Source organism: Callospermophilus lateralis, chromosome 5 (assembly GCF_048772815.1).
Source record: "Callospermophilus lateralis isolate mCalLat2 chromosome 5, mCalLat2.hap1, whole genome shotgun sequence".
Taxonomy (NCBI): Eukaryota; Metazoa; Chordata; class Mammalia; order Rodentia; family Sciuridae; genus Callospermophilus; species Callospermophilus lateralis.
Window position 1 is genome coordinate 23,922,702 of NC_135309.1, and position 16,222 is coordinate 23,938,923.

At 34.2% G+C, this 16,222-nt stretch overlaps 1 protein-coding gene across 3 annotated transcripts in view; it reads right to left on the reverse strand.

The window, feature by feature from the left end:
* The window catches only part of Gabrg2 (gamma-aminobutyric acid type A receptor subunit gamma2), an 83,589-nt gene extending 68,494 nt beyond the window's left edge, over nucleotides 1-15,095 (reverse strand). For all 3 annotated transcript variants that reach the window (XM_076855698.2, XM_076855699.2, XM_076855697.2), the window contains exon 1: nucleotides 14,989-15,095. In XM_076855698.2, coding sequence (XP_076711813.1) covers nucleotides 14,989-15,095 — 107 coding nt within the window. The remainder of the gene's footprint in view (nucleotides 1-14,988) is intronic.
* Between the last annotated feature and the right edge of the window lie 1,127 nt (nucleotides 15,096-16,222).

Consider the following 16,222-nt stretch of genomic DNA (forward strand, 5'->3'; position numbering starts at 1 on the left):
GGATGAGAATGAAGGTCAGTTCTAATTCATATAATACCTGAGTGTTTTCAGATGCATAGTCAAGTGTATCAAATTCAGTTGTATTGAAAAGGTGTTGAAAATTTGTATTGCTGTTTTATCTTCTACAATTCAGTAACAGAAAATGAAAATTTCCAATTTTTACCTTATGTCCACATGTCTGGAGCCATAGAGCTAATTTGTTCAGGTAACTGAATACACTTTTACTTTCAAGCAGGAGTTTTATCAACCTGTTTACATACATCTGAGTGGCTATGATTCCAAGAATATTTCTTTTTCTGCTTTACTCTTTCTTTTCCAAAATTATGATATACCTTTGATCTTTAAGTTCAAGTCATAAAAATTTAAGGTCCATTCTTGTGGCCAAAGCCATTCTAGAAGACTATCTTAAGTTTAAATTATTTGACTATTGATAAATTATTTTCTCAAAATCAAGGTTTTATTGCTCACTTTTAAAAGTTAATGAGGCTTGTCTAACTTTATTTTTCTGTTTTGTTGCTAGCAATGTTTCTCTTCTTTAGTTTCTCTCCTCCATTAAATAAATAATCTATTTTATATTCATATAACATAAATTTATACAACTAGGAATAAAAAATAATCCAAATAACAGAAATTTTATGTTCATCCACTCATTTGTGTTTAGTCACAGATTTCCGATGGGCTAAGCAGTAGTTTTAGCACCCGGAACTATTATTTTTTTTAAAAAAAAGTTCTTTATTTGATTCTACAACCTGTACACTCAGAAAAATGAGAAATTATACCCCATCTGATTCAAATGTATGATATGTCAAGATCATGGTACTTTCATGTGTAACTAATGAAAACAACAAAAAAGTTCTTTATTGAGAATGAGCCCCAATTAGTGCTTTCTGAATACATTTGGAAAGTCCAAATGACTTCTGTTGCAAGAATTCTGGAATAATGTTAGAAAAGAGAAAAAAAATTAAAAAGTCTTAGTGGAATTTGAAATAATTCTAACTTCATCAACTTCATCTGAAGTTTAAACATGTTTTAAATAAGCACATTAGTTTCATACAATACAAAAGGGATATTTGCATCTCTTACAGATTTCCAAACTTATATCCTTTATTATATAATGTGGCTAGAAACCTTGAATCATTCAGAATTTGCATTATGGAAAAGAGTTTCAATTAAATAACAAGGTAACTTTCTGTTTTTACTGGTTATTATTTTTAAAATATTTAGAAAGCCTGAAATCCTAGTGCACAGATTATAAAATGAGGTTCCAATGGAATCCATGTTCCTCCCTTTCATCTTTCTTGTTATTATTGTTTTCTCTTGTTTCCACAATCCTCAGGTAGTCAAGTGTATCAAATTTAGTTGTACATAATACCTGTACGTAATACCTCAGGTACATAATACCTGTATTATCTAAGCAGAACACATAAGCTTTGAAAGGTTCATGACTGGACTGGGGCTGTGGCTCAGGGGTAGAGTGCTTGTCTAGGGCATGTGAAGCATTGGGTTCAATCCTCAGCACCACATAAAAATAAATAAATAAATAAAATGTATTGTGCCCATCTACAAGTAAAAAATATTTTTTTAAAGTTCATGACTAACACAATTATATATATTCTCCAATAAAATAGAAGAAGTCTCTATATATATTCTCAAAAAAATAGAAGAAGTCTCTATTTCATGTAGGAAACTTAATGTATTCATTTTTGTAAGCATTCCTAAAAATTAATTTTAGCTAAAGAAATCACTGCTTTTGAAAAGCTATTGTTCTTGAACATAAGTTTTTCATTATCCCACGTAAACATTTAGAAATGGGGCTGATGAGTAATACATTAGGTGTTTGATTTTTACCTTATAAAAGTTATCAAATTGTTCTCCAGGATAACTATATTGTTTTTCCTTCCCACTAGCAATGTATGAGGGCCACATTTGTTCACATTCCTACTAACACTAGTGTTAAGGTCTGTAAACAAGTCAGATTGGCACCTGGTATTTTGCCAGAGAAATGTTAGAGTCTGTAAACAAGTCTGGATGTCGCCTGGCCAAATGCCAGAGGGAGTGGTGTGTGAAGTAACAAAAGCGAGCCATTAAGTGTGGAGATTCCTTATTGGTTGACTGCTGTATCTATTTTATGCTAATTAGATAAGCTGTGTAAAATGTATAAATACCACTCCTGTCCTACAATAAACAGCTCTCACTCCTGCTGTATCAACGTACACAAGTTATTCCTCACCCCCTGGCTATTTTGCTGCAGCCAGACTGAGACAGATTTCTTCTTCTTCTACTCCTTCTTTTTTTTTTTTTTTTTTATCCTACAGGTGCTTAACCACCAAACCATATCCCCAGACCATTATTGTTTGTTATTTATTTTTATTTTGAGACTGGGTTTCCCTAAGTTGCTCATGGCCTCACTAAGTTGCCAAGGCTAGTTTTAAATTTGTGATTCTCCTGCATCAACCTCCCAAGCAAGGATATTACCAGATATGTAACTATTACAAAGATAAATAATCTCTAAAGCTGTAAGAATTTAGAAAAACCTTAAGTTCATGTACTGGAAAACACTTTTGTTAATTTATTATGTTAAAATATGCCTATTTCATGTCCCACTAACTTCATTAAGAGAAATTAAAATGTGTCCTCAAAAACATGTGCATAATAATGTTCATGGTAGCCTTATTCAATTAACCTCACACTGCAACACCAAGGAAATAATGGTCAATGCATAGTAACTCATACTATACAATTATAGAAATAAAAGAAGACCACATGATGTGTGCTACATTACTGTACGTCAAAAACATTATTTTGAACCAAAGAACCAGGCACACACAAAAAGTACCTACATTATTCATTTCATCAATATGAGTTTCACAAACAAAAAAAAACTAATCTGTGTTAAATAAAAAGAGAAAATAGGGGGAAAACCCAGCTAGCTATTCATTAAATTATAAACAGTTTGTTGAATCTGAATTATGTCTTTATTTTAAGGAATAGTTAGGGAGAGAGATTCTCTCTGCTATGTTGGGAATGAGTTGGAAGTTAGCAAAATCGGTATCAGAAATTAGCAAAACTGGTATCAGAAAGGTATTTTGGGTGCTGAGGCAGTAACCTAGGAGATGGATGATTTTCCTTTAATTTTTAAATCTAAGAGGCACAAAGTAAAATGGAGAGTTAGTCATGACCTTGAATAACAAAATAGCAGCTTGGATGTTCTCCTTCCTCATTCCTCTCTGGCAGATTCAACAACCATGGCTTTCATTTCATGCTGATCAAAATAGACTTGTCCATCAAGATTAGCAACCCAAGTTTGCTCTGAATCATGAATTGAGTAATTTTGCTTAGCAACTCAATGTCAGTTGTTGCATACTATTTTGGGAAAAATTTTTCTTTACATGTAGTTAGGGAAGTTGTGTTAAGGAAGGAGTCTCATGCAATTGGCTCTTGCCCCTGTGAGGCATTAATCCATATTATTAGAAATATTACTAGTATCACTGAGTTCACATAAATAATATTATTAAAATGAATAATACAGACATTTTAGAAACTTAGAGACATTGACACAATTCACTTTTTCATACAGGTTAAGCTGAAGGACTGAAAAATTCAAAAATTGCTCACATAATAGTAAAAGAAAATAAATTGTTTTATAGGAAAGACCTTTATAATATTTGTCAAAATTTTCAAATGTTTGTATAGCCTAAAAATCCTCACTTCAATCAATGTATATACTAAAGAAAATCAAATTCTTTAATATTCTTGTTATAATATTTATATTTATATTCTTGTTATAATAAAGTTATAATGTATGACATTATTCTATATATTAATATGCACTATACATGTTGAAGTATGTTCCCTCATTTTAGAGTTTAACAGGAGTAGAAGGGTTATTTGTGCCTGTAAGACTTTCCCTGGGAATTACATAAGGACATTATTGTAGAAACAGCAATAACCACAATAGGCACAATACTAGCACTGCATGAGGAATGTTTCTATATATGTGATCCTCGGAGTGTATCATGCCAGTTACAACTCAAGGTAAATTTGGGAAGAATTATAATCCTCCTTTTTTTTTACGAAGAGACTGAGAAAGTGCAAGCAAGTTGACTGGAAGTAACTGTGTAAATGGAAAGGTTGGGAGAGGGGGTCCTGGGCAGGTGATTTCCATAGCTTGTGCTCTTAGCCTCCACTCTGCACCTGAGGCCCTGTTTGCTTGTTCTGTTTTAGTTGACAGCCATACATGCTTGCTTTAAAGGAGATAAAGCAGATAAGATGAAAATATTTTTTTCCTCCCTTTTTAAAAAGAGGACAAATTTTGGAGAATATAAGGTGTAATTTTCTTAATTTAATTAAACAAGTAGTTGTTGATCATCTATGAGGAGCTAAACACCCTCTAAAAGCCTGAATTGTATTAGTGCAACAAAATAGCATCTCTTCTCTCATGGATCTTGGTTTAAAGCTAAGATAGAAAGTTAAAATACTAAACCAGCAGACAATAAAATAAAAATTTTCTAATTACTTACTGATGGTTTCAGTTAAGTACTTAGGAAAAATATAATACCAAAGACACTAAGAGGAATTGGGGTATAGGCTAAAGGGCTGTTCATAATAAGGCTTTGAAAAATTAGTGTAGGCCTTATAGAGAAGGTGATGCCTAAGCAAAGATTTGAAGAAAGTGGATGTTTTGAAGAAATGCTTTGCCTATGAAGCACAATATTAAATAAGACTTTCCCCTGTTATCATATGTGACATCTCAGACCTGAGAAAAACAGGTGACAAGTACGCTCTCACTGTTATTGGACATAAACGCAGTACACTGTTAAGAAGAGGCAGAGCTTGCTACCAGACCACAAACCAGCTCTAGTTTCCCTTTTCTTTGCTGCTTTTCAGCCAGGTAATGGAAGTTCAGTGATTCAATGAAAGAGGAGTTCTAGTAGAAGGTTATTAACCTAAGAGTAGAATGAACTGTGCAATTTCATATCCCCTCTCCCCACGGTAGTGCTGGATACACCACCAGCTCAGGACAAGAGTAAAAGAATTGAGACAATGAAGACTAACAAGGCAATTCTTAACTCTACCCCAGACAGAAAAACTCAAATACCTGTTCCCCAATGCTCTCTGAACAGGAGGTTGATAGAGGATTCTTTGGTAAATTTGGCGTACATTTTCTATAACATGAACAGACTGCTGTAGCCTGTTTCTCTCCTGAAGAAACAGAAAGATTAGTTGTTGGCTTTGAACTTCCCCAATTATGAATCTGAGACAGAAAGAGCTTCACTTTTGCCTTTTTTCTATGAACTAAGTGGATGCTACAAAGATAGTCATGCAAGACCAATTTGAAAAGATTGCCCATTTGACAAACAATACTAGCAGAGACTCAGGACGAATTTATCTCTGGAATGGGGTTGAGGGAATGTCTCATACGGTCAGTCTTCATGAAGCATCACTCAGTCCGCTCAATTCTGTGACGCTGAGGGACTCCAGGGGGACAGAGGAAGGGGTTCTCTCCATAGAGCCTGTGAAACTCTCCCTCACCCACCAGTGAAAGATGATTCAGTCTTTCTGCATCTGTTAGGAGATAATAAAAATCTTTCTGCTTTGTTCACTCTCCTCCCTCCTCCCACCCTGATCCTAAAAAGCCAAAGGCAGCAGAATAAAGGGAAGGAAAAGCCTGAGGTTACAGAAACCTGAAGACAGCAAGAAGGATGATTTAAACTGAGTATTCAAAGATTCATTTAATGAGACTTTAATATCAGAAAATGAACTGATGGATTCTCAATCTTGAAGTTAATCAAGAAGCTTTGGAGTGTACCCGACACATTGTCCACAAGTGAGGGGGAGACTCAACAGGTGAGGTTTGAAGGAAAACATAACTTTTAAACCTATTCCCTTCCAAGTCCTGGCTGCAGAACACATAAAGTATGGGAAAATTCAGGCCAATTAAATATCATCTCAAAACAGAAAGCATAGCATTAAATATCTCTGGATTAATACTAATACATACACGTGGCTGCAATTCTATTATTGTCAGGTGTTTTTTTGGTGGTGGTGGTGGTGGTGGTGGTAATTATTTATTTATTTGTACTAGGGATTGAACCCAGAGGTGCTACACCACTGAGCTTCACCCCCAGTTCTTTTTTTATTTTGAGAGTTTTGTTAAGTTGCCAAGGGTCTCACCAAGTTGCTGAGGCTGGCCTCAAACTTCCAATGTTCATGCCTCACCCTCCTAAATCATTAGGATTACAGCCATGTGCCACCAAGCCTAGCATTCATATTTTTAGAAGAGAATATCACACATTTCAGTACACCAACATCAAATATCTTCTATGTATAAAATAAATCTTGGTCGTAGGGTTAAGGAAGTCACCCAAGTTAATTTAAATTGTACATATTATCTGGGTATAGACTAAAAGTACACAATTTTTAAGAATTTGCAATAATTTGTTCAAAAAATATTGGTGTATGAGGTTTATAAAGTAAGGATTTAAATAATATATTACATTATTTTGAAATTGAGACAAAATTAATTCTAAATATACACATCTGAAAAAGTTCAAGAGGTTTTTACTAAACATAGCACAATTTAAAAAAAAAAAACAAATATAGAGTTCTATCAGCAAAGAGGAACTTAAAAGGAGATGACTCAGTCAAATGATAATTTTTACCTGGAAACATGTAAATATTGTTACAGACTCTAAAATTATCCTTTTGAATTTTCTTTACTAAGAAATAGCAGGGGGAAGCATGTATTAAAAAAGGAGAAGGGAATCTGAATGTAGCCACAGTTAAAAGGTGTTTTGTTTTTGTTTTTTTCAATTTTTGGAGTCATTTAAGAGGAATACAAATGCACTCAATCTTTTTAATGTAGTTAAAATTCTACTATCTTACTGAAATGTTAAAATAGATCAATATTGGAAAATATCAAAGCACTAACATCTCCTTCCTTATGTAATTTTATTGGTACATAGTATATTTTTCACTTAATATTCAAAAATTCCAAAGAAATTCATGCATGTCTTAGTTCTAGTGTATCCAAGTAAACATGCCTTAATATTTATGAAGATAAATTCAGCTCACAAATGATATGTGCATTTAAAGTGGTCATGGGTTCTTCATTGTCGTATTTGATTATTCACATGGAATTACCACAGACTCAGAGAAGTTGTATCAGTGGAAGATGAAAGTAAGAAGTTAGTCCCATTTCTATGGAAATAGCTTGAATATTTCTTTTTGTGTATATATCTGTTGACTATTGTGTGAGAAGTTGCTGGAGTCAAAATGCATTAATCAGTTAATAATTAGTAAATTGAGTCTTTGTAAGGATAGTGTCATACCTCAGTGGTGCTTTTTAAAATTGTCCTTAATATAGATTTGTTTATTGCATAGATAATTTTTTAAATTCTAAAGAAAACAAGCCTTCAGAACATTTCAGAAATCTATACTTCTCAAAAAAATTCCTTTTCAAATGTGAATGTCTGCAAAGGACAGCAACAAATCTGACATGAAAAATATCAGAATATTCCAACTATCAAGTTAATTGATTTTGTATGAATTTCTGCTAGTTTGGGAAGCTCAGATTCTCCTTCCTGTGCATTCATTACAATCAAAATCTATATTCTCTCAAGAAGACATGTCACTTTCCTATATAGCATTTGCCTGAGTTAAAGCTTGATAATTATTTGCACACCTTTTTGGTAATTACTTATCATCCCCTGTGTGAGAATGTAAACTCTATGATGGTACATACCATGGATTCTGCTGACCCCGAATTACACACACAGTCTCCAGAGAAGAATTGGCTTAAATTCTATTCCTTTAATAAATTGAGAAATTTGACATGTATTTATAATTTTATATATCCATGTTTTTTTCCAGTTATGTATATTCAAAAGCAGTTTATAAAAGGACTGATAACCAGTAAAAAAGAACACTTTTGTGTCAATCATTTATTTTTTAGACCAAAAATATATAATGAATTTGGATGTAGTACATTCAGTTTGTTTGAGACATTTTACCTAAATATGCCTAAATAAATTAAAGAACTCAAAATATATTTGTCTTACTATATAGACTTTGGTTCTACAACTGACTTGAGATCATGGCAGGGTTTCAGTTATTACTAAGGATCATTGCTTTAAAAATATCCCTTGTTATCTTCAGTGCTATGTTACTGGGTATTCATATGGTTTTCTTTATGAATGGGTAGAGAGTATAAATAAGTGCTACTTATTTACATGGTACTTTATCTATGCAGAGTTATACAATGATTTTATAATAATATAGTATTATTACCAAATTTTGTGTACTTATAGCATAATACTATAGGGATTAATATGATTTGGCGTTAAATATTTTATTTTTACCCTATGCCACTAATGTGTAACTTAAAAAGAGCTTTTTATTCCTTTTCAAGGATATTTATCCTGTAGTATATGGAACAAATAAAAAGAATTAACCCGTCCAGTAAGAGAAACTGGAGAGTCCTTTTGCTTCTCAAAATAATCTAAGTTACACTTAGAAAAAGAGTGGCTGTACTTGTGTAATGTGGTGTGTGCACTAGGACTGCAACAGGAGGTGTCCTAATCCTTCCCCGAAGCTGAGGGTCACAGAGTCTTGAACAAGTTCTTTAACTTCGTTGTATGTCACTTTTGACAATTCTCATGAGCAGAAAATATTTTCTATCTAACACAAGTCTATTGAGAAAAAACAGAATAGGGATATAGACATTCTTGTAAAAAACTAAAGTTCCATTCAACTTCTAGAAATGATAATTTCTAATTCCTCTAGACTTTAAAACTTTAGTGTGTTAATATTGTTATCACAAAAAAGATAATTAAGCAGTTGCTTGTACTAAGATGATAAAAGTACATCATCCTTTAACATCTATGTATTACAAATATACGTATCCTGACACTAAAGTGGTGATATTATTCATGTTTTAATATTCAGTATAGTTTACTCAATTTTGTCTTGCATTTTTCTAAAAAGTTTGTTAAGTATTATGGTTTGGATGAGAGGTGTCCCCTAAAAGGCGCATGCTAGGTAATGTAGAAATGATCATAGGTGAACTTATTAGATCATAAGAGCTGTGACCTAATTGATTCATTACTTAATTTATAGATTAATAATTTTAGTGGATTTACTAGGTAGTAACTGTAGGCAGATGAGACATGGCTGGAGGAAGAAGGTCATAGGGACATATCCATAGGGATTATATTTTGTCCCTGGTACTTGCTTGACCCTCCCCCCACTTTCCTGCTGCTGTGAGCTGAGTTTTCCTCTGCCATACACATCCACCATGATGTTCTGCCTCACCTTAGGCCCAGAGCAATGGAGCAGGCTGACCATAGATTGAACCCCAAACCATGATCCCAACATAAAATCTACCTATTCTAACTTGTTTTTGTCAGGTTTTTTGGTCACATTTATGAAATGCTGACTAACATGGGAAGGAAACTGAAGAACATCATTGAACATGTTATCCTGAAAATTTGTTCACTGTATGGCAAGATCTCTTTATAGGTGAGATGTCATGCAGTAGTTAAGCTCCTGCATAAGTAATGATTTGCAAATTAAATTATGCTTTACTTACATATACACAGTCATTTGGGGAAATAAATTTTCAAAATGTAATTCTGGTTTAGCAACTAAATATTGTCATTTAATATGTTCCTAAACTCATCAAAACAACAAATAGCAAGCTCCTCTTAAGTATTTCTATACAGAGGTTTTCAACAATATAATAAAATATAATTTAGTAATGGTGTAATTGGTGGAGACTGATTTTTCTCAAACCAGTGTCAGAATAGATTAAATTGAACTCTTTAATTTAGTCAATGGGCCAATGGCATCTACAGTATCTGTCCTAGACACTGGTCATCTGAAAATAGATTAAGAATTATAAATATTAAAGTTGATGCAATAAAATTAGCCTTTACTGGAATGAAAGACTTGCAGTTCTACAAATTATTTTTGCCAAATTGATCACAGGAGATTGATTAAAAGTTGCAATTAAGGCAGTCTAGAAGTTAGATCACTATGGTGTATTCACAATGCAAGTTCTCTAAGATTCAAGATTTCAATCTGAATGGATATTCCAAATGGGACACTTTATTCTGGTAGATTTAAGGAGAGTACATCCCGATAGGGATGAAGGTCAGGGGTTCAGTGCCTGATTCACATGAGAAAAGTCCTGGTTCAGTCTTCAGAACCACACATGCACAGCACAAAACACCATTCTACTACTAGGTTAAAAGAGCTAAATGGCATTTTCAAATCCAGAAAATATTCATATTTTCAAACCTCCTTGTATCATGTATCTGTGTGTATGCATATATATGTATATGTTTAACTATATATTTATATTAAAAATATGTATTTACATATATATGTGTATATATATATATATATATATATATATATATATATATATACACACACACATGCACATTGACTCTTCACCATGACTCTGAAGTAATTATTGTCAATCATGTTTGATAGACTAGGAAACCAAGACTACAAACAAAAGAAATGACTGGCTAGAGGGAAACATAATTAGAAGATGAGTTTATCTGTTGGTAAAAATAGCATGCAAAATGATGAGTAAATAAACATGGTACATGTATATAAAGATAAAAGTACAAATATGTATATATATATATATATATATATATATATATATATATATGTATTATATATATAATGGTAACTGGTTATACTTTAGATCTTTTAATAATTACCTTCTCTGTTTCTTTTATCAGTTTAAATTTCTTAATATTCTTTTCTTACAAGTGTAGTCACATGCCAAAGTCATGAGATATTTACACTGACTTAAACTCTGAATAGTCTATCTTGGAAAGGCTGGGAAATGCAGCAGAGAGGTAGCCATGACCCTAGTAACACAGTATTTACAACAGTGATATTGTCACTGACATCAATCTAAACTTCCTTCCCATTTGGGTGGAAATCTTTGGCATGAAACAAACTTTAAATTCTGTTTTAAATTAAATATTCTGTGACAGTTCTTTTGAGGAGATTGACTATTTAAAAATGAATCTAATATACCAGAGAGAGATTTATGAAGCTAATTGTTTAAATTAAAAGATAATTTTTAAACTCCAGCCTCCTGTCCTCATTTTGTTTAGATAGTGACTGGCAACTAAATTCTGGGAAACTCTGAGTCAGTAATATTTCTTTCTTCTTCTTTTTTATTATTATTCAGGTGCTTATTTTAGTGTAGAGTATATTTTAAATATTATTTTTAGTTACAGTTAGACAGAATACCTTTATTTTATTTATTTATTTTTATCTGGTGGTGAGGATTGAACCCAGGGCCTCGCACGTGCTAAGTGAGCACTTTACCACTGAGCCACAATCCCAGACTCACTGTAGACTATTTATAATGCTATGCCTACCACTAAAGCAATTAAATATGCTGTGGAAATGTGATTTTCCCTATCTAAAACCAGGTAAAACATTTGGAAGTAAGGGAATTACAAGATTATGCCTAGAGAGTACTTACGTAAGTGAATAGAGTTTGTTTGTTTGAAAATTCACAATATTTTCTCTATGTGAATGGTAATAATTTATAAGTTAAAGTCTCTGTGAAATTAAATCGTGGGATAAAGAGGAAACTTTAGGAGCTCTCAAAAATGTCACCTGAAGCATTTTTACTCAGCAACATCTAGGAAGATAAAATATTTATAAATCTTTAGTTCAACTTATCAAAAATCAAATAAAATTCATTTCTGCTCGATCTATCTTTGAAAACAATTCTTTGTCACCCTAACTCTATTTGAGATTTTATTCTAGTAGAAATAAATGTCTTTCTTACTTAACATAAATAATTTTTGTTGTATTTTAATTATTTTTCTTTCTCTTATGATATTTTTACTCTGAGATAGAATCAAGTTGGATTAAAAAATTATAAAATTAGAATTACAAAATCATATGTAAAACTTATTTGTATCACTATGTGGATATAAATAAATAGAATTTGTGAACATACTTAGGTACATATTTATAGATGTACATATCATTGTTTTTTTTTCAGCCACTGTCATTTTATATATTATGTGGGTTTATTGAAATTCTTTATAGTATTCATCATTTCCTTTGGTTTGTATAGTATACTAAATGATTTATATAAGAATAAAACATGTCTGGATACAAAATTGATTCATTGTGCCCATCTGAATAATAAATATCAAAAAGCAAAGTATTCATAAATATTAAATGAGGTGACAAATAAACTTTTGGAAGTCAGAAAAGTGTAGGCCTCTTCTTCTGAATGAGTTCTAGGGTACTTTTTAAATGCATATTTCTGGACTCTACTCCAGGCACATGATTCAAAATCATTAGTGTATAGCATAGCAATCTCTAGTTTGGTTCAGTCTTACGCGGTGCTTGTGACAGCACTGTAAGCACACATGACATTTCAGAAGATTTTGAGTTTTGAAATGAATTACTTAATTGCTGAGAAAAGATATGAGTTATCAATATGCTCACTCTAATGTTTTATTTTCTTATTTGTTCTATATTTATGTAGACACAATCTAATGAGTGTAGTCTTTTCATAAGGAGTGAAAGTTTTTTCCAGAAATTTGTAAATTTAAAATGTCAATTAAATGTTTGTTTGATTTTCCTCCAACTTTCTATATGATTCTACCACTAGTATTTAAACTCAAAGGCTCCTTGTTTCCAAGTTTTTATTTTATTTTTTTCAGTTCTTTCTCAGGGTAGCCTTCATACATCAAAGCTTCTGTTTGCATCCAGTCTTACTCAGCCATTCAAATTGCTTGTTTATGGGACTGCAGCAAACTGAAACTCTGATCACACTCTCTGCACCAAGCTGCAATGACTCCATTCTCAATTGCTACTGAGAAAATGTTTCAAAAATCCTTCTATTGGAGATATTTTCATGACACATAATTCTCATTACTTGAAGCTCCTTTAAAAGCTCATTTGGGCCACTTCTGTTATAATTGAAAAATAAAGTATGTCATAAAGTATTGATTTTCATATGATATTAGAAAAAAGTGGGACTGTTACAACAATGAGCCATCCTAAATACTGTAGTATTATAAATAACAATAAAATTAATTTTTTGTTAAAATAGAACTGTTAGAAACTAAATATGTAAGAATATAAACCCTTCTAATTATAAAATTATTTATTTGAAGTGAGTATGAAAGAAAGATGTATTCCCCCATGTCTTGTCTAGGTTTTAATCCACAGGTTTCTTCAACTCTAGGAATACAGGAAAGATACTTTCTATTGGTAAGCAACTATAAACTCTCTAATTCTGTAAGAAAGATGAAGAACCACATATAGCATTAAACAGGAAAATGTGTGTGTGAATTTTGAATAGAAAAATTATTGTTCCAGGGTTCCACTAAAATGTATTTCACATAGAACCATTTTCAAAAAGGTCCTCTTCTTTTCTGAGTAACTTCTTAATCTTACACTTTTAATGAAAGTGTATTCTATTTTATAGAAAAGGAATAAAATACAAAAAATACTGGAGGAGTTGAACAGACCTGTCCTTGTCAGCATCTACAACCTTATCCCTTTTCTCCTTGTTTTGCCTAAAACTCTTCTTTTTCAGACATTTGCATGTTCCATCACCCATCCTAGAGAACAGGGGACCAAAGCAGTTGACCAGATACACTTAGCAAAAGTAAAATGAAGCTTAACCCCCATTCCTTCCAGATTGGTTACAACTACTATCTAAGAGTGCTAACTCCCAAGAGAATCTTGGGGTAGTCTGGATTTCTTCTATGGCTATTTGTTTTTCTTTTTAGGGTATAGGGAGTAAGGCAATTTAGGGTAATTCTTATACAGTTTTATTTAAAAATAGCAAAATAGAGGAGTATAATTAATGTAAATAGTGGATCTCTAACATGCCTTTGGTCCTGGTTGGAATTTGAGATATGGTGAGGCTATTTATGTAGGTAGATGAGTGGTTTACTATACTACATGGAGGGTTATCCCTAATGCTCCAGCTTCAGGAAAGTTCCAAGAATTTAGATGCAAGACACTTTGTAGCACACTCATGCTCAGGATTTTTAGGACTCCCTCCCCCCTCCTCTTTTCTACTCAGTGCAGCAATGCTATAAAACGTTAATGCATACTTCAGAATTTTGGCCTCACATTCATTTGGTTCAGCATGTTTTCCAACACTGCAGCAAGGCCAACTCTTGCAGACATGTATTCCCCTGAACATTCATTCAACTACATTCCCATCCACCACAGGGAGGGAGTAGCAATAACCAGTGCAGGGTCTTCAGGCTTTATTTTTGCTCCTTGGCTCCACGGGCCTTCTACCTGACTATAGGGATGTCCTGTGCAGATTTAGAGATGCTCTATCAGGTTTGACAAGCCACCTTCCATCGGGCCCAGAGCAGGACCGCTGTCCTTGGTGCTGAACCATGTTTGCCCATCAGGAAGTCGGCTGCAGGGTCAATGGGGCTGGATAGAAAACCTGGCTAACTGAATAACCAGGTGCAGGAACAAGGGATACTTTGGTGTATAGAAACTGAGTTGCCCCCGCCCCCATCTTCCCTCAAAACATCTCTCCTGTGTGCGCCAGGACCCGATTTGCAGTTTTCTCCCCCAGACCCCCACCCAAATGCCTTCAACATGGCCTCATCCTCAGGCGTGTGCAGCAAAAGCCCACCTCGACAAATCGCACTGCAGTAATAGAGAAAGGCTATTCCACCAATACCAACTCTAAAGGGATAGCTTTACCGCTCTCAAACAAAACCAATATAAAATCCAATACATGAATAAATAAACGAACGTAACCTTCCTCTTTCATCCCTCCTGTTCCCGCCCCATATATTCACTCTGCCCCAGATTATAAAGCCCCAAATCCTAGAAGAGTGTTTTAAATCTGGGTGGTCTTCCTAGTTCCACATCCCCACCCCTTCCCCCCACCTCTCCGGGGGGGGGGAAGAAAAAAAAAACGACGCCTAAAAAGGCACATCTTACCCTGGGTAGAGCGAGAGCAGGAGCAGAATCCACACCGTCATTTTCTGTGAAAATACAGGAGTCCAGTAGACAGGGCTTCCTGCGCTCCATATATTTGGCGAACTCATCGCTTTTTTTTTTTTTTTTCCTCTCTCGTGTCTCTTGCCTCTGGTTGCAGAAGAATCCCTCCCCTTTGTATTATTATTATGCTTATGGTTTGATGGTGGCTCCCCCCACCTGCCTGTAGTAGGTCCCGTCACTGGGGAGATGTATTGCTACCAGCTTCGGGATTAATATTCAGGGGGCAGAAATAAGATCAGCACAAACGCTTGCAGATACCATCAAAGCGTCAGCTCAGGCAGCGGCTTCCAAGTCTGGGGGAATAATATAATTGAGGTAGGGGGAGGGCACAGGGAGAGATGCACAGGGAGACAAATAGAGAAAAGCACGCACATTCATGCTGCTCACACTCACGCGAACTCCCCCAGTTCCATCGTTTTAGGTTTTATTTATTTGCTTTGTTTTCTTTCTTTTCTTTTTTATTTATTTATTTTTTTCCTTTTAGTAAGGGCAGTGCGTGCGTGTGTGTGTGTGTGTGTGTGTGTGTGTGTGTGTGTGTTTAAAAGAAAGGAAAAAACATCACTAGAAGCTCTGCGTGATTATCACGCAGATTAACTCAGAGGTCAAAGGGCAAAGGATGCACGCTGCTGCAGCAGGAATTAACACATGAATGGCATCCTGCCACTGCTTTTTAACCCTTCCATGCACACAGACATGTAAGGATTGGCCTTCATGGAAAGAAGAGCTGCTTTAGCAAGTCCCAAAACCACATCACTAATGACAGAAGGTTTGTCTTGTCACATCTGCCAAGAAGCCTTAATTTAAAATTGGGTAGTCTTAGAAATCAGGGTTATATTGTTGGGGGTGGGGGAGCACTGGGGAAAGTGGCTGCTCTCCTATAAGCCGTCCTGTAAGAAGATGGATTTGGTGAATTTAATTTGAATGAAGGGAGAAAATGCAGATGGGATTACAAGATATGGGAACATTCTATGCTCCCAGGATTCTATTTCAACCTTTTCAGCTCTCCAGCTCCAATGAAAATGTGAAGACATGAACTCCTTGAAGACTGAAGAAGACAATTTCATCCAGATAGCTGCTAGAGCAAAGAACATAGACCACACAACAGGGGCCTTCTTTTTTTGCAGAGGGAATTCTGTTTCTTTTATGAGAATTGAAAAGTTTTGGTCCTTTAGTA